This window comes from Patella vulgata, chromosome 1 (assembly GCF_932274485.2).
Source record: "Patella vulgata chromosome 1, xgPatVulg1.2, whole genome shotgun sequence".
In the NCBI taxonomy this organism is placed as follows: domain Eukaryota; kingdom Metazoa; phylum Mollusca; class Gastropoda; family Patellidae; genus Patella; species Patella vulgata.
The window spans coordinates 93,984,049-94,003,019 of record NC_065879.2 but is presented as its reverse complement, the minus strand read 5'-3'; the positions used below and the strand labels follow the sequence as shown (position 1 = coordinate 94,003,019).

Genomic DNA, 18,971 nt, shown 5'->3' with positions numbered 1-18,971 from the left:
TGTGTATCTCAAGTTTTTCATGAAGAACCTCACACGTCTTTTGGGCAAGAGTTTGCCACATGTTGCCATCTTAGAGCCGATCTAAGAGACGAGAATTAACATTAAAATCAATGGGAAAATCATTAGTGATCTGTGGCCATAAGTTTATTTCCGGAAAAAACATGGAGAGGGTATTATATTGAAACAAGAGGTGGATCTAACCAACATGATTAACTCATAATTCAGATAATAGACAACTGACGTCATTTTATAATATCTCCAGATTTGCACCTACGTATTCAGGAATGCAGGTCAAAAGCATAATATTTACGAAAGGTATAGTTATTTCGTCCAGAAATACCAAGATACGTTGGTTGACTCGTCCACGCGAGATTTGCTTTGTCATCATATATAATCGTATGTAATTCCCTTAATGCCTGGTCTATTTTCTTACCCATTTACACTAAAATAGGAAAAAAAATACCTACAAATACTTCAAACGTCTTTATTTATTATTCTAATACGGTAGTAAAAAAATATTTTAGAATTTAATTTGTCGGTGGAAAAAAGTTAATAATTGTGGCTCATTAAGTCGCATAGATGTCATCCTTATCAGTGAATGTAGCGGCCTTGCGAATATTCACTGCTAATCAGTGTGCAAGACTGGCGTCAATGGTGTGTCGTTTGGGTTGTTTCCATTGGTTAGATCCAGTATTGTATTCAATATACAACCGGGTTCGTGTTTTGATTCTTTCACAAGTTCATTTCCGTATCCGTGTTAGGCCTACACCGGAAATGAACTTGTGAACCCCAAATAACTCTTAACAATTCTTATTCTTCGTTTTCTTTCTGAGAATTCGCCATTCTATGAAACCACAACAAAAACAGTATACCTGACGGTTGACTATTGACTTGGTTAACTGTACCAGAATAATGGTAAGTCTTGACAAGTGTTAGGAACCCTAACCCTAGGAGCTAAGTCGCTAATATTTGGGACCTAGAAATTGACTCTAATGGGTCGCAACGCATATAATAATGTAATCTGATTGTATATAAACTGATTTACATTCAGTTGTTTCCGTTTTGACTCTAATTTCAAATCAGTTATGTCCAGCGAAATACGGCATGAGTCTCAACCGAATTGCAATTTATAGTGTCATGGTTATTCCAGTCTATTGTGCATGCTCTCCAGATAATAGTATGTCTTTGGAGTTGTGGAATATGTCTAGCCCATGGCGGTGTATATATGCACACCTCTATGGTCTAGCCTTGTTCTCTCTGGTCACTTGTTACAAATGACGCTGAAATGCACTTTGGTACACGATTCGTGTACCAATGGTAAAATGTTTATTTTGTCTTAAATATTGGATATCAGAAGCCTAGCTTTTCCCGGTAAGATCACAACATCAATTTTGATTTGAATTGACAAATAATTCGGGTTTCAACGTGGAAGACTTTGGATGATATTCAGTTAGAGACTTAGCTACCTTAAGAATGCCAGTTAATACAAAAATTCTAGTTAAAGATTTTTCACCCATAAATAAAGAAATTGTGTTTGCAAGATTAATCAGAGCTAAAAACAAACACATTAGTATATCTTAGCATTTTTATACGCCCTCGTCGTATATTGCCATTGTCCCTATCGACCGGACGGGGGTCCGATGTTCATAATTGCTTGTGGATGCTCTAAGTTAACATCTGATGAGACGAAGAAGCCTTTTGATTTTCAACAATTTCCGATTATTACTGTCAGAATTAGGGCCCTTGATTCCTTTGAAAAATCTTCTAGACACTCTAGAGGCTAAAGTTAATATCTGATTGACTTTAAATTTATACACAGTTTTTAATGTCATGAGACTAAGAATCCTATTCAACTTCAACAATTTCCGACACTTGATCACTTTGAAAAATCTTGTGGACACTCTAGTTAAAAACTAGATAATGTAATGGCAAATTTCTAAAAATTTCATTCAAATTGATCCACTATGAACAGAGAACTAAGCGGTTGAAATTTCCGGCTATCCTTGATCATCATTACTAAAGTCAGTACGATAAACAACAGTCTCGATTATCCATTTAATCGTTAAATCGTGAAGGAGAGTTATGCAGTAAATCGGCTCATAATTCACTATAGATCGCAGGCTAGCGATGCCATCTTAGAGTTGATTGTGGTCTGGATAGGTTAATTAATGTCTAATTAATAATTTAGATAACATGTCAGGCCTAAAGAAAGACCCGCAATAGGCAGATTTAGGTCTTTCATAATGTATGTTTAATGGGTTATGACTTGTAATTAGATTTTCATGTGTTGTAAATGTTCTCATTACTGACAAAAGAAAAAATATGCTATAAAACTTGTTGACTGTCCGGACGACTTAGCTGCTGTGGGCGTATGTTTTGTTGCCTGGCAACCTATCTTATATATTACAGGAAACTAATGATGTTATATCTTTTATATATTTAGGCAACTAATGATGTTATAACATTTATATATGGCAGTAAACTAATGATGTTATAACTTTTATATATTACAGGAAACTAATGATGTTATATAACTTTTATATATTACAGGAAACTAACAATGTTAAAACTTTCCATCAGTGTGTTGTATGTGATGAGAATTTTCAACAGTATGATGATTTAGAAAAACATTCCAAAATACATGTTAGGGAAGAGAAAATTGATGATGTACATGTAGATGAATATTGTCAAATTAAAGAAGAGAAAACTGATGATGTAGATCGATATTGTCATGTTAAAGAAGAGAAAACTGATGATGTAGATGAATATTGTCATGTTGAAGAAGAGAAAACTGATGATGTAGATGAATATTGTCATATTAAAGATGAGAAAACTGATGATGTAGATGAATATTATCATGTTAACAAAGAGAAAACTGATTATATTGAAACTGTTTATCAGTGTAATTTATGTGATGAAGAATTTTTATCTGACATTGATTTAGAAAAACACTGTGAAATACATGTTAAAGATGAGAGCATGGAACAGATTTCACAAAATAATGAGACAAATTCTCAAAAACAAATAGACATAAAGACACCAGAAAAAAGTTATAAATGTGATATTTGTAGTAAATCATTCAAACACAATAACAATATACAGAGGCACATGAGAATTCATACTGGTGTAAAACCTTATAAATGTGATGTTTGTGGTAAATCATTTACACAGAAGAGTAACTTACAGGATCACAGGAGGAGACAAGTAGACTTAAAGACACCAGGAAAACTTTATAAATGTGATGTTTGTGGTAAATCATGTACCAGAAGAGTTGATCTTCTAAAACATACAAGAACCCATACTGGCGACAAATCATATAAATGTGATGTTTGTAGTAAATCATTCAGTCACCATGGAAACCTAGAAAATCACATGAAAACTCATACTGGAAAAAAACCTTTTAAATGTGATGTTTGTAGTAAATTATTTACCTTAAAAGGAAATCTACAGCACCACGAAAAAATTCATACAGGTGAAAAGCCTTATAAATGTGATGTTTGTGGTAAATCATTCACACAAAATGGTAGTCTACATCGCCACAAAACAACAACAATTCATAACGGAGAGAAAAAACATATCTAGTAATTTAACACGTTAGATCATGAGGTTTTGTGACTGAGTAAAATGCCATGGTTACAATTCCCTGTTGTTGCGCCTGTCCAACCTCGTGGGTTTTCTCCGGGTCCTCCGGCTTCCTCCCACTGCTAAAGACCCCTACGTGCAAGCGAGTTATTGAAATAGAATTAAACCATATGTTAGTACTGAAATGACCTAGTTTGTGTCGAGTGGACGTTAAACCCCATTTCTCTCTCTCTCTCCCTGTTGTTGTTTTTTTATAAACAATATTTATTCAGAAATTGAGGGGACTGGGAAACAGGCAAAGCCTATATAAACACCTCTCCTGATTACAAATAAATTACATAATATTATAATATTTAGCAAAACAAAAGAATAGATATAAACTAAATTAAAGAAAGACACCATAATACTAATTTAACGGCTATCGCTTTCTGTTTTTACTGGACATCTTCAGGCCATGTTTATTTATGAAGAATAATGTAGAACAATAGACACAACGAGCTTGACGTTTCTATAAATATATCAATTACAACCTAATAGTAATATGTACATATTTCTTACTATAATATCCGGTTTATTTAATTCTGGTTTGTACTTTTTGATAAAATAATTTTCTTTACATTCAAGTAAATCTTTATTTAAAAAATTCAATTTTACCAGGGAAATACGTTGAATTTTCCACCTCCGCATGTTTCGATGTGTGCACTTAAAGGTATGGTTCGATTACTTGGAATCTTAATTTGCGATCTATGAAGGTTCATTCGAAGGTTTAGTTGCCCTTCTGTTTTACCAATGTACTTCCCTAAACAACCATAACATACAATGAGATAGATTACATATTGTGATTGTCATTGGATTGATTTATTTCAATGGGGCTTCCGTGGACTATCATTTTACAAGTTAAACATCTTTCATCACCACATTTGGAAACAGTAGGTTTTTTTATTTTCTGAATTAAATTTTGAGGAAGTGAGAATTTGTCTCAAGTTCAGAGGTTGTTTTAGACTGTTGATCACATTTGTTTTGTTCATAATATATTTATGTTTTTCACTTTTAAATAACTGTGGTAAATGTGAATTGAAATCTAAATACTGGTTCGTGTCAGTATTTTTTTTAAATATAGATCTGTTGTAATGTCACCATTTCAAGTTTTTTTCTATTATAAAATTTAAACTTTCATTTAGTGAGTTTAGAATAAGATACGACTCATTTAATAAAACATTATCCTTAACAAAAATGATAAAACAATCATCTAAGAAACGTTTCCATGAATGTTCAATCTGTAATTTTGGATATCAATTGCCAAAGCTTTATTTACCCCAACTTCTATTACCTCGAGGGGGTAATGCTGTTTCAATAACCCATAATAATATATACATGTAAACATAAATTTTGAAAATTAAAATCGTGCTAATTTTTTAAAATGTAAACCTTTCGTTTTTTTCAATAAAATTATAGTACATGGTTAAAAATGTTTGTATGTGACAAGGAGCTCCATTTTTCTCCCACAGCTGAAGACCCCTCCCTACATGCGAGCCAATTACTGAAATAAAATGAAACCATGTTGGTATCAAAATTGTCTCCCCTGCTGTACGTGACAAGGAGTAGGGTCGCCTGTCCAACCTCGTGGGTTTTTTCCGGGTCCTCCGGTTTCCTGCTAAAGATGCCTACGCGCAAGCGAATTTTGGAAATAAAATTGAACCATGTGTTAGTCACGAAATGACCTAGTTTGTGTTGAGTGGACGTTAAACCCCATTTCTCTCTTCTCTTATTGACATTAGTATCTGTTGTTCTGTAAGACAAAGAAGCCAATTAATTTATTTCAACAATTTTGTTAATTAAATCCTTCTAGCAAAATATCTAAACTGTCAACCCTCTACCAAATAACTAAACTGTTAGCCCTCTACAAAATATTTAAACTCTCAGCTCTACAAAATATCTAAACTGTTAGCCCTCTACAAAATATCTAAACTGTCAGAACTGTCAGTCCTCTACAAAATATCTAAACTGTCAGCCCTCTACAAAATATCTAAACTGTCAGCCATTTACAAAATATCTAAACTGTCAGCCATTTACAAAATTATGATGAGGAGCGGCCAAATGCGGTCCCCTGTGTGCCTATCAATATTGGAACCAACGAAATGTTGAATATAAAGCTACATGTAGCCTGTGATGTTACAGCAATTTAACATTGAAGTCAATGGGCAAATAATTGATAATCCGAGTCCTTCTATTCGGCTACGTCTATTTCTTAAGGCCGCCCCAAGATTTCGTCATGGTCGCTGAGATGTAATAAGGTTAGACCGCATGATTGTTGACAAGATTGTTGGTAAGGGTTAGGGCTCTAGGGTAAGGGTTGGGATTAGCGCTAGGGTACCCGGGCCACTCGGACCAAAGACCAGTCAGACCAACCTAAAAGACCACTCGGACCTACCTAATAGTAAGTGCAGGAGGACCGCACTACACGTAAAACAAAAATCTACAAGATAAACTTGTGCACAAGTCAGAAAATAGACATTGCACCAAATAAACAAATATCAAATCAAGGTCAGCCGTAAGCGTCCACTGCGCTGTACAGTCCCGGGCCTGTAGTGACACAGACTCAAATTTGAAAACAATCATGAATACCAAAAAGACGTAACAGAAATAATGCGACCGATCTTGACAGTCGTCGTCTCCTCAATGGCGATAGTCTGCCAGTTGACGTCATGAGTTAGAACGTCAAACAATTTTAACAATAAGGGCAATAATCCGGATAGAATCTCGGAAAACGCTAAAATAATAAGTGTAGTGAGCAAACCCCGACCACGAGAACATTCTCCAGTACGAAGGGTCAAAACTCTTCTTTATACTCTAACCAATCAATTTATATTGGAAGACCACTTTGACCAATATTTATATTTGTTACTCGGACCAACCCAACGGGCCGCTTCTTGGACCATTATTTAGCTTCACTTATTCACTTAAAAAATAAATTACAGATTTTGAATAAATATTATTTATTATTAAATCATAATACAAAAGGGGCGAATAATTTATAGGTGAATCTATACATAATTTAACAATATCTTCCTTACTAGATGTGAGCAAAATATTCATATTTATTACATCAACAATTTATTAAATATTTTTTATATGCCCATGATATATGCCCGTCTTTATTGGCCCAGTCTGATGAATCTCACCAAGTCGCTTGGACCATAAATCAAACCACATTTCTTCAGAAGTTGGACATTACTGAAATCACACCAATTAAAAATAATTATACATTTTATATTTCTTTGATGTGCTTCATCTACTTTATTAGTTTGTAACACGGGTGAGTACATTATCAACACATGTACATACGAATTAATCACTAGTCAGTTATGGTTGTTCTGTTAATTGATCTTTGATGTGCTTCATTATGATCAAATACCGCGGATAAAATATTCATATTAAAACAACAATTTATTATTGGTCCGAGTAGTCACATTAAAACAAACACAATTTATTAAAACAATAATTTATTGGTCCGAGTAGTCTTTTTGTTTGGGCCGAGTAGTCATGGAACCGGCGCTAGCTCGCCCTGTTTACATCTTGTGACCTTTGATCTAACCCCCTTCTACTTCTTTCAGAAATTTATTTCCGGAAAAACATGGAGATGGTTTTATATTGAAACAAGAGGTGAATCTACCCAACAGAATAACTCATAATTCAGATAATAGACCATTGATGTCATTTTAATATCTCTAGATTTGGACCGTCGTCAACGAAAACAACAAAATGATTTTTTATAAAAGTAACACGCTGTAGGCCTGTAGATAACGAAAAAACAACAAAATTAACCAAATATATTAAAAAAAATAACACACAGGTAAAATGTAGGCCTAATGTTCGTTTTAAAGTCGTGTAGCACGGCAATCTGGCATTTGTTACCCTATTCGTTGCCCATTTACTTGGTTAACTGTAGCAGAATAGTATACCTGCCGATTGACCATTTACTAGGTCAACTGAAGCAGAACTTTACAAAATAATGGTGAGTCTTGGTATAATATAGTTCCTTTCCCTGTGTTATAAAGGAGCTAAATCGCTAATATTGGGACCAAGAAATTGACCCAAATCGGCAAATGGGTCGCAACGCATATAACAATGTAATATGATTGTGTAGTAGGACAGGGTTCGGATACTGGATGCAGCGACAGCTAATGTCATGAAACAAACAATAAACAAGATATAATTTGATACTTTTTATTATAAATTAAACAACAATGGATTCTGGAAATGTGACGTGTGCCCTTAATGTTTCAAATGATTGATTTGCCCGAAATACTAAACAGAAATCTTGAATCAAGTGAAAAGGCCGCAATGTCTATATCCCAGTGTCTGACAATAGAATGCAATGTCTTAACTACTAGAACACCATTAAAAACGAAATCACCGAATCCATCCTCACAAATCAAGTGAAAAGGCTGCGATGCCTATATCTCCAGTGTCTGACAGTAGAACGCAATATCTAAACTACTAGAACACCATTAAAAACGAAATCACTGAATTCTTTCTCACGAATTAAGTGACCAAATTCCAATATGGTTTAGTACGTGGATCGATTCAGCGATCCCCACAGCGAAGCGACAAGTAGATACAAATTATACCCAAATCAGAACTATTATCTAAGAGTAAGAAATGCGCTCAAACAATCTAGCCAAAATATGAAAGAAATGAAAATCAACACTATCTGGTTGATATGAGGCGATTATCGACTCTGACAACCGGTCTGTGTCTTACATATGATAAGGTTACCTTACCTCGGGAATTACTAACTGAAACTCCCCCGATGAATGATACACAGATATTTTGCTTTCATTTTCTGCCGTGTAAATGAAAACACGTAATTTTGGAGGAATATTATTGGCGTAAATTTGAAGCAGGTAGCCTACGGGTCGGTACGCTTTCATTCTAATTCTATAGCATTACGAAAACACCTAATTTTCTCGAAATGTTTTCAGACGTAAATTTGAATACTGTACGGGAATTGAATACGAAAAATAGCGAGGTGCACCTATTTTTTTTTTTGTATTCAGAACACGATATGCTACATAACATAAACTTAAAACTATTTGTAGTTGAAGTCTATTAAAGGGAACGAAAGCCCCCCATATACACACATAAACATTAGTTGTATACCAGTAGAAATTATGACCTATAGAGATCGTTCAATACAATACGGTGAAAACTTACTTATTTGATATTCAATCAAGAGGAACTGCTAATCAATTTTCAGATTGATTAGCACATTTTTTTTAGGAGCCACGGCGGCTAGATGGTTAAGGCGCTGGTTCGCTAGCGTGGAGGTCGGGTATTCGATCCCTGCATTGGCCGAGAAAGTTCATCTGGATTTTCCGACGTGGTTTCCCCTTATCAGTGGTGCAGAACGGAGAGCCAGACAAGGACAGCTGTCTAGTCTTTCGGATGAGACGGAAAACCGAGGTCCCGTGTATATATTAGAATGCACGTAAAAGATCCCTTGGCAGTTGGAATTCGATATAAGAGTAGGCAATAGTGCCGCTGCCCGGGCAAAATTTCCCTCATAGAACACTGTATGGTGTATGCCTGTCATCATTAGTCCAGTTTAGGAGCAGAACAGTAGGACGTTAATCCCCATTTCATTTCATTTCACATTTTTTTTTAAACATCCAATAATTGCTAATTAATTTTTTTTCCTTATCATATACCCTGATGATACGCGCCCAGTTTTATAGTCGAAGCATGCACGTGCGCGATAGTTGATAGGCTCGCCTATGCCAAGCAAGTAGACAAATTGATGAGTTTGGGCGACTGGTTTGAAATTCTTTATGCACATCGGATGACACTACCAACTACCACAATTGTATATAAACTGATTTACATTCAATTGTTTCCGTTTTGACTCAATTTAAAATCAGTTACGTCCAGCAAAATACGGCATGAGTCTCAACCGAAAATTTCTAGCGTCTAGTTATTCTAGTCTATTGCACATGCTTTCCAGATAAGATATGGCATCAACGTGTGACAGGAGTTGTGGAATATGTCTAGCCTCGTTCTTTCTGGTCACTTGTTACAAATGACGCTGAAACGCACTATGGTACACGATTCGTGTACCAATGGTAAAATGTTAATTTTGTCTTAAATATTGGATATCAGAAGCTAGTTCAGCTCTGAACGTAGGTCTCGTTACACTCATTCAGAGACTGTCCTATCGAATCCTTGTCGATAATCTAATCGCTTCCAAGTCAATTTTACTGGGCAACTTTTTACTGCAAACCGGTTGCGTGTCAGACACTGTGAACACCTGAGCAATATAAATGATCATCTTAGTGAGAAAATAAGACCTTGCTTATACATGCATTAGGCAAGAGCTAAATCTGCCTATTGCAGGTCTTTCTTTAGGCCTGAAATGTTTTCTAAAGTATTAATTAGACATTAATTAACTGATCCAGGCCTTAATCAACTCTCGATGGCATCAGATTTCTCCGATATTAAATAGATTAGAATGGTTCAGCGATACTTTGATTTAATCAAATATGGAGGACCGAGACTTAGCTTCGATCAACCAGTACGGTGGTTGAAATTATTGCACATGTCTGTCAAACCTTCAAAGGCAAATATCTTTGCTTGCAATAGAGTAATTTGAATGAAATTTTCAAATTATTCATTTTACATCATCTACTTTCGAACTATTATACCAAGAATGGCTAATTCTTTATCTAAATCTTACATAATGTATCTTTAACCTCGCTAGAACCAGTATGAGCGACACAACACATTAAAATAATACGTCCCCGTCTTCCAACCGACTTGACAGACTTCATTGAAAGGGTAACACACAAATTTACGAACTTGGCCATAAAAGATGGAAAAAATTGGGATTTTTGAAAAAATTTGATTTTAAATTATTGTAATTTGGCTAGGCCAAGCAATAAATGACTGAAGATTCTCAACTTTTTAAAGATTTCAATTTTTTTCTTCCATGCTTACCTAAATTTCGTTTCATCTTATATGGCTGAGTTCGTAAATTATGTGGCTTCTATACGTGCACATTATTCTGCACTGGCCATACAATTTTATAGTTACCTAGTGGATGTCGATTGTAACCATGTTTGAAAATTGGGTTTTGAAAAACAAGGCTATTTTTCCGGCGTGCAAAATGATCGATGGGTCAGATCTAGTTACGGTCATTTTCCGCACTACTCGGTCCAGACCGGCATATACGACCGACATGCAACCTATGGTTTCACTACATTGGGCTGGGTATGTTTAACCTATTTTAAAGATGTTTCATCCATCAATAAAGAAATTGAGTTTGCAAGGGTAATCAGAGCTACAAACAAACACACAACAGGACGGCATTGATTATTACTGTCAGAGTTATAGCCCTTGATCACTTTGAAAATCTTGTGGACACTCTAGAGGCTATAGTTAATATCTGATTGACTTTAAATTTATACACAGTTTTTAAGGTCATGAGACAAAGAATCCTATTCAATTTCAACAATTACCAATATTTACTGCCAAAGTTATGGCCCTTCATCACTTTAAAAAATCTTGTAGACACTCTAGAGGCTAAAAATTGAGTTTGCAAGGGTAATCAGAGCTACAAACAAACACACAACAGGACGGCATTGATTATTACTGTCAGAGTTATAGCCCTTGATCACTTTGAAAATCTTGTGGACACTCTAGAGGCTATAGTTAATATCTGATTGACTTTAAATTTATACACAGTTTTTGAGGTCATGAGACAAAGAATCCTATTCAATTTCAACAATTACCAATATTTACTGCCAAAGTTATGGCCCTTCATCACTTTAAAAAATCTTGTAGACACTCTAGAGGCTAAAAATAATAAAAAAAAACGTTTACAATCATGAGACAATCAAAACAATTTCTAATGATTTCCGATAATTACTTAATGGGTTATGGCTTGTAATTAGATTTTCATGTGTTGTTAATGTTCTCATTACTGACACAGGAAATAATATGCTACAACACTTGTTGACTGCCCGAATGACTTAGCTGCTGTGGGCATATGCTTTTTTGTCTGGCAACCTATCTTATATATTACAGGATACTAATGATGTTACAACTTTTATATATTACAGAAAACTAATGATGTTATAACTTTTATATATTACTGGAAACTAATGATGTTATAACTTTTATATATTACAGGAAACTAATGATGTTATAACTTTTATATATTACAGGAAATGAATGGTGTTATAACTTTTATATATTACAGGAAACTAATGATGTTACAACTTTTATATATTACAGGAAACTAATGATGTTATAACTTTTATATATTACAGGAAATGAATGGTGTTATAACTTTTATATATTACAGGAAACTAATGATGTTACAACTTTTATATATTACAGGAAACTAATGATGTTATAACTTTTATATATTACAGGAAACTAATGATGTTATAACTTTTATATATTACAGGAAATGAATGGTGTTATAACTTTTATATATTACAGGAAAGTAATGATGTTACAACTTTTATATATTTCAGGATACTAATGATGTTAAAACTTTCCATCAGTGTGTTGTATGTGATGAGATTTTTCAACAATATGATGATTTAGAAAAACACAATAAGATGCATGTTAAAGATGAGAAAACTGATAATGTAGATGAATATTGTCATGTAAAAGAAGAGAAAACTGATGATGTAGATGAATATTGTCATGTTAAAGAAGAGAAAACTGATGATATTGAAACTGTTTATCAGTGTAATTTATGTGATGAAGAATTTAAATCTGACATTGATTTAGAAAAACACTGTGAAATACATCTTAAATATGAGAACATGGAACAGATTTCACAAAATAATGAGACAAATTCTCAAAAACAAATCAACATGAAGACACCCGAAATACTTTATAAATGTGATGTTTGTAGCAAATCATTCAAAAACACTAACAATCTACAGAGGCACGGGTTGATTCATACTGGAAATAAACCCTATAAATGTGATATTTGTAGTAAATCATTCACACAGAAGAGTACCTTACAGAGACACATAAGAACGCATACTGGAAACATAACATATAAATGTAATGTTTGTAGTAAATCATTTGCAAACAGTAACAAACTGAAGCGACACGGACAGATTCATACTGTAGGAAACCCTTATAAATGTGATGTTTGTTGGAAATCTTATACTGAGAAGAGTACCTTACAGAGACACATTAGAATTCATACTAGTGATAAACCTTATAAATGTGATGTTTGTAGTAAATCATTTACTGAAAGAGCTCATCTACGGAGACACATGAGAATTCCTACAGGTGTAAAACCTTTTAAATGTAATGCTTGTTGTAAATTATTCACTGAGAATAGTGACTTACAGAGACACATGAGAATTCACATTGGAAAAAAATCATATAAATGTGATGTTTGTAGGAAATCATTTAGTTACAGTATAAGTATACTGCAACACATGAGAATTCATACCAGAGAAAGACAAAAACCATATAAATGTGATGTTTGTAGTAAATCATTTAATAGTAACCAGGACCGAGATAGACACATGAGAATTCATACTGGTGAAAAACCTTATAAGTGTAATGTTTGTAGGAAATTGTTTTCTAGAATTTATTGTCTACGCAAACATACAAGTACACATACCGGACAAAGACCTTATAAATGTGATGTTTGTAGTAAATCATTCACAGGGATGCATGAATTACAAAGACACATGAGAATTCACACAGGTGAAAAGCCATATAAATGTGATGTTTGTAGTAAATCATTTACTCAGCTTTGTACCCAACAAAGGCACCTTCGAATTCATACGGAAGAAAAACTTTTTGAATGTTACGTTTGTAGCACGTCATTCCTAGAGAAGAGTGACTTAAAAGGACACATGGGAATTCATACTGGAGAAACCTTATGAATGTGATGTTTATAGTAAATCATTTAGACACTAGAACACATACGGGTGAAAACCCCCCAAAATATGATGCTTTTTGGAAATCATTTAATAGTAACAAAGATATATTAAGACACACAGAATAACTCATATTGGAGAAAACCTTATAAATGTGATGTTTGTAGTAAATCATTTACCTTGAAGGGCAATCTACAGACACACATGAGAATTCATACAAGCAAAAAAAAAACCTTGTAAATGTGATGTTTGTGGTAAATCATTTTCTTCAAGTTGACATCTACAGGCACACATGAGAATTCATACAAGCAAAAAAAAAAACCTTGTAAATGTGATGTTTGTGGTAAATCATTTTCGAGGCATACTACTCTACAAAACACCTGAAAATTCATATTAGAGAAAAATGTCAGAAGAAAATGTGAAAAGTCGCAATTAGAAATTGTATAAATGTCGAGTCTCCACCTGTAAATGTCGAGAGTCCCCACCACTTTAAATGTCAGGAGTCACCTGTAGAAGAAACCCTGTAAATGAGGATTGTGGGAATTCAATGATTGATGTTTTTATAAACTGTTAGGCCTGCTATATCTCAACCGTCCAACCATGAATATGCCCAAATGGACATCAAGATATGATGAATAATATTCAATTTTCCAAAATTATTTGACTGACTTAATCTACCTTAATTAGTTGACTTAATCGTTTGTCGGACAATTCATCAATGCAATCCGGAGCAGAAGCCATTGCTTCTCCTTTGTCGAACTATGTATCAATCGAATAAGAGTGATTATAAACTCAATCTACGTGATTAACTCGTGGTTTCTCTATTGTTGAACATTTTAATCTCCTCAATGTCAGCCTACAACATGTAAAAACTAGTCACATATGTCACATATCCTAACTTGTCTGCGATATCACTTTAAATAAAGCTTTTCCACACACACATATCCGATAAATAATAGACAATGCAAGCTCTGTTTCTGATCACACGTTTATAATACAATAACTGAAACAAAAGTAGAAATCTTAGAGACACATGAAATTAAGAAATGGAATCGTGACAATATCGACAAGACTGATATTGGCGAAAAGATTCTATTTTGATGGTATTTTCTCGGATTTATGATATTTTGAATGGGGTTTATGTTTTTATATGCCCCCATTGTCGTTGTCCTTGTCGGTCCTCCAGCATACACTCCAGAGACTGAAGTTAATATCCCATTGACTTAAAATGTATACACAGTGTTTATGGTCACCAGACAATGAAGCCTACTGATTTGCAGCAATTTCCAATAATTACTGTCAGGGTTATCAGGGCTGGCCACGAATAAATTGATGGCGAGCAGATGACTGCTCACGCAAATTTAGTTTTGGGCGAGCAAGGCGAGCAATAAAAATTGCTCACGCAAAATGTTGTTTGCGTGAGCACACATTTTGTTACATTGTTTCAATTTAAAATCATGAGAAAATTGCTATTCCTGGCACAGAGTTTGCAGTAAATATGTGTGACCATCGGTTTTTGTTTTTGACAGTCATACTCTTCTTTAAAACCAATTTTCGTATGGATTTCTAAAACCCCACGACATAAATGTGGATAGGACAATCGGGTTTCCTTTGGCCATTATTACGCTTCGATTGATAATTATACAACTGCTCAATGGAATAAAAAACGAAGTTCTGATAAAATAAGAAATACCGATAAATATTAGTTTGAAACGTGTTCATTTAGCGTGAATGCCAAATGCCGGATGTAAACATTCTTTACTTTAGACTCGATTATCACGTGTTTGTTACTGGTGTTCGTAGGAAAACCAGTCATGACGTTCAGGTCTAAAGTTTATTTTTAGTAACACAAGTTGCGAGTAACTTCATTAGCCAGTCAAATTTAAGGAGGAAATGTCGCGTGCAGCTGGGTGAATCTCAGTTTGACAGACGAATTTATGACATAATTGACATTGTTGGGTTTGTTTCGGCAATAAACTTGTCAATATTTTGATTATTTTTACAGGTTTTTCTTAAAATTTTGGCAAGCCCTGGTTATGATCCTTGATCAGTTTTAAAAATCTTGTAGAAGCTCTTCGGCTAAAGTTAATATCTGATTGACTTTAAACTTATACACAGTGTTTAAGGTCTTGAGAATCCTATTCATTTTCAACAATTTCCGGTAATTACTGCCATTACTGCCAGAGTTATCACCCTTGATCACATTGAAAAATCTTGTGGACGTTCTAGAGGCCAACGTTAATATAAATTGTTTCAGGTCATGAGACAAACAATCAAAACAAATTCTAATGTTTTCTGATAATTACTTCATGGTTACCAGATTTTCATGTGTTGTAAAGTTTCTTATTAAAAGCTGTCAAAGATTAAAAAATTTTTTGTGTGACACCTAAAGACCCCTATGGGCAAGCGAATTAGTGAAATAAAATTAAACCGTATGTTAGTCCTGAAATGACCTAGTTTGTGTGGAGTGGACGTTAAACCCCATTTCTCTCTCCCCTAATCTTCTGCACCAACTTGCTGCACCGACTTGCATAATGAATATGAGCATATGCCATACAGATAAATTTTGGAGCAAGAGAGAGAGATATGGGGTTTAACGTCCACTCAGAACATAACTAGGTCATTTCGGGACTAACATATGGTTCGATTTGATTGCAATAATTTGCTTGCTCGTAGGGGTCTTTTTGGCAGGGGGAGGAAACCAGAGGACCTGGAGAAAACCCATGAATGTAAGACAGGCGACCCTACTCCTACGTACAACCAGGGAATCGAAACCATGTCAGTTGACTCAATGAAAGACCTTATGATACAGCACGTATGCACTAACCATTCAGCCATTCAATCCCCAAATTTTAGAGTAGCCATTGCTCAGAAAGTAGGACACTGGCTCGTTAATCTGGTGGTTTGGTGTTAATCCTGATGTTAGCAGAGAAAAATTCTCAGGATTTTCTGCTGTGGTTTACCCTTGTCAGTGGTGTAGGACAGAGGACTCGACAAGGACAGCTGTGTAGTTGTTTGGATGGGATGTTTAATACACAAGGACAACTGTCTAGTTATTCAGATGGGATGTCTAAGACAGCTGTTTAGTTCTACGGGTGAGATGTTTACACTAAGACAGTGTGTAGTTGTTCGGGTCGGATGTTTACACTATCAGAACCCTTGATATGAAACTCAACAACAGATATCTATTGATCTGCAAAATGTCCTCATCAGAATGTTGGGGGGTTGGATGGCTGAATGGTTAGCATGCGCGTGCTGTATCATAAAGTCTGTCATTGAGTTGACTGGCGTGGTTTCGAATCCCCGGTTGTATGTGACAAGGAGTAGGGTCGCCTGTCCAACCTCGTGGGTTTTCTCCGGGTCCTCCGGTTTCCTCCCACTGCTAAAGACCCCTACGTGCTAGCGAATTATTGAAAAAAAATTAAACCATATGTTAGTCCTGAAATGACCTAGTTTGTGTCGAGTGGACGTTAAACCCCATTTCTTTCTTTCTTTATGACTAGATCAGCTACTCAGTATTCCACCCCACCCCACCCACTCAGTATTCCCACCCACATGGGGGGTGGGATGGGGTGGAATACTGAGTAGCTGATCTACATTGGGGGTTGGGATGGCCTAGTTGTCTAGAGTGCCGCGCTTCTATCTCTAGCTGGCCGGTCACCTCTGGCTTGCGACTGTGGTTTCGATCCCTGGTGTGAGTGTATGTGGCTTGGAGATAGGGGCGCCTTCTCAACCTTGTGGGTTTCCTCCGGTTTCCTCCCACAGGAAAGACCCCTGCGCGTACACTAAGATAATAATAAAAATAAAGACAACATGTCTGCGATATCGCCTTCAGTGGAAGCGGACGTTAAAACACTAAGAACAACAACCCACCCACATGGAAAAATTTTAATCCATAATTTCCCTTATAAAAATGCCAATTTGCATGCATAATTGAACCCCAATTTACATGGAGTGGTACTTACTACTGTCCTTTATTGGGGGCGTGGATGGCCGAATGGTTAGCACGTGCATGCTTTATCATAAGACCTGTCATTGAGTCAATTGGCGTGGTTTCGAATCCCCGGTTGTACGTGACAAGGAGTAGGGTCGCCTGTCCAACCTCGTGGGTTTTCTCCGGGTCCTCTGGTTTCCTCCCACTGCTAAAGACCCCTATGCGCAAGCGAATTATTGAAATAAAATTAAAAACCATGTTAGTCCCGAAATGACCTAGTCTGTGTCAAGTGGATGTTAAACCCCATTTCTCTCTCTCTCCTTTATTTTCTTTAAGTGTATGAGATAAATTTATGATAAAAAAATGAGTGTTTTTAGATTCAGATCCCATGGTTTGCATGACAAAAAGCTTATATTTGAGTAATTAAACACTACAGTCTTCATTGTGAAGTTGGTAAGATTTTAATAAGAACTACAAAATTAACAACAATAACAATTAATGATACAGATATGTAGGCTACATAAAAATCTTTAAAATGGCAATATTAAACCGAAACAATAAATCCCAATCGTGGTCAAGCACTTCAATCGATAAAACCTAAAAGCCAATATTTGATCAGCAAAATAGGTTTATTTTCCAGCACAAAAATAAACAACAACAGCGTGGTCTTACCCTTTGTTTATTGAACCCACGAACCTCGCCTCGAATCCCATTGCTAGGAACTTTGCGATGATATAACTCAATACGCCAACATAGAAATTTGGCATGTTCATACCTTATGCATCTGTCGATTTGTGAAATAAAGATCTTCAAAGTAATTGCTTGCGAAGTGAGCCTAACCTAATCCGATTCTCCCATATTGCGTGCACAGTGAGCCTACTGGCAAACCTGAATCCCCCATATTTTTAGTATGTTTACGGTAATATATCTCGAAAACCAACATAGGGGCTTCTGGTAGTTTATTTATCTCTGTGAAATAAAAAAAAAAAACATTTTGCCATCAAAGCTGGTTTGAGTGCTTTAATTATGATGCAAAATTGACCTACACTTTTTTGCTTGCCCAGTTAGCCTATTGTGCGATAGTTTAGTATGTTTAAGGTAATAGGTTTGTTTTTTTGTCTATAATATATAGGCTACCTTGCATTAATATGTCTTAAAATGTTATTTTCTAATATAAAGGTAACAATTATTTTCGTGATAATTATATATAGGTTTTTATTGGCGCTAGGAATATGTTTGATAACTTCATTTCGAATCCGGCTGCTGGAATACGTGTGAGAGATCCGCTCGGTAAAGGTACATGTAAACAATGCACGCGCCATAGATCCAATGATTGACTTCGCGTAATGTGACGTCACATGTTCAAAGTAGTCGGGGTTTTTTTTTCGGAGCTAATAGAAGACTTTCTTTCGTAATACCTGGGTGAAACAGATTGGAAAAGACCTGCTCGATTGGTTAGATCCAGTATTCTATTCAATATACAACCGGATCCGTGTTTAGCTTTTAGATGTTCATTTCCGTATCCGTGTTATACCGGA

At 35.3% G+C, this 18,971-nt stretch overlaps 2 protein-coding genes across 2 annotated transcripts; both read left to right on the top strand.

The window, feature by feature from the left end:
- The first annotated feature begins 782 nt into the window (after nucleotides 1-782).
- Nucleotides 783-5,013, top strand: LOC126818544 (zinc finger protein 675). The gene is made up of 2 exons (XM_050546009.2): nucleotides 783-915; nucleotides 2,551-5,013. Exons 1-2 carry the CDS (start codon nucleotides 913-915, stop codon nucleotides 3,580-3,582), a joined length of 1,035 nt encoding a protein of 344 aa, XP_050401966.1. The 5' UTR covers nucleotides 783-912; the 3' UTR covers nucleotides 3,583-5,013.
- Nucleotides 5,014-7,497: 2,484 nt separating this feature from the next.
- On the top strand, nucleotides 7,498-15,523 carry LOC126817877 (zinc finger protein 501-like). The gene is made up of 2 exons (XM_050545052.2): nucleotides 7,498-7,597; nucleotides 12,120-15,523. The coding sequence occupies exons 1-2, from the start codon at nucleotides 7,595-7,597 to the stop codon at nucleotides 13,503-13,505; spliced, it is 1,389 nt and encodes a 462-aa protein (XP_050401009.1). The 5' UTR covers nucleotides 7,498-7,594; the 3' UTR covers nucleotides 13,506-15,523.
- The last annotated feature ends 3,448 nt before the right edge of the window (nucleotides 15,524-18,971 follow it).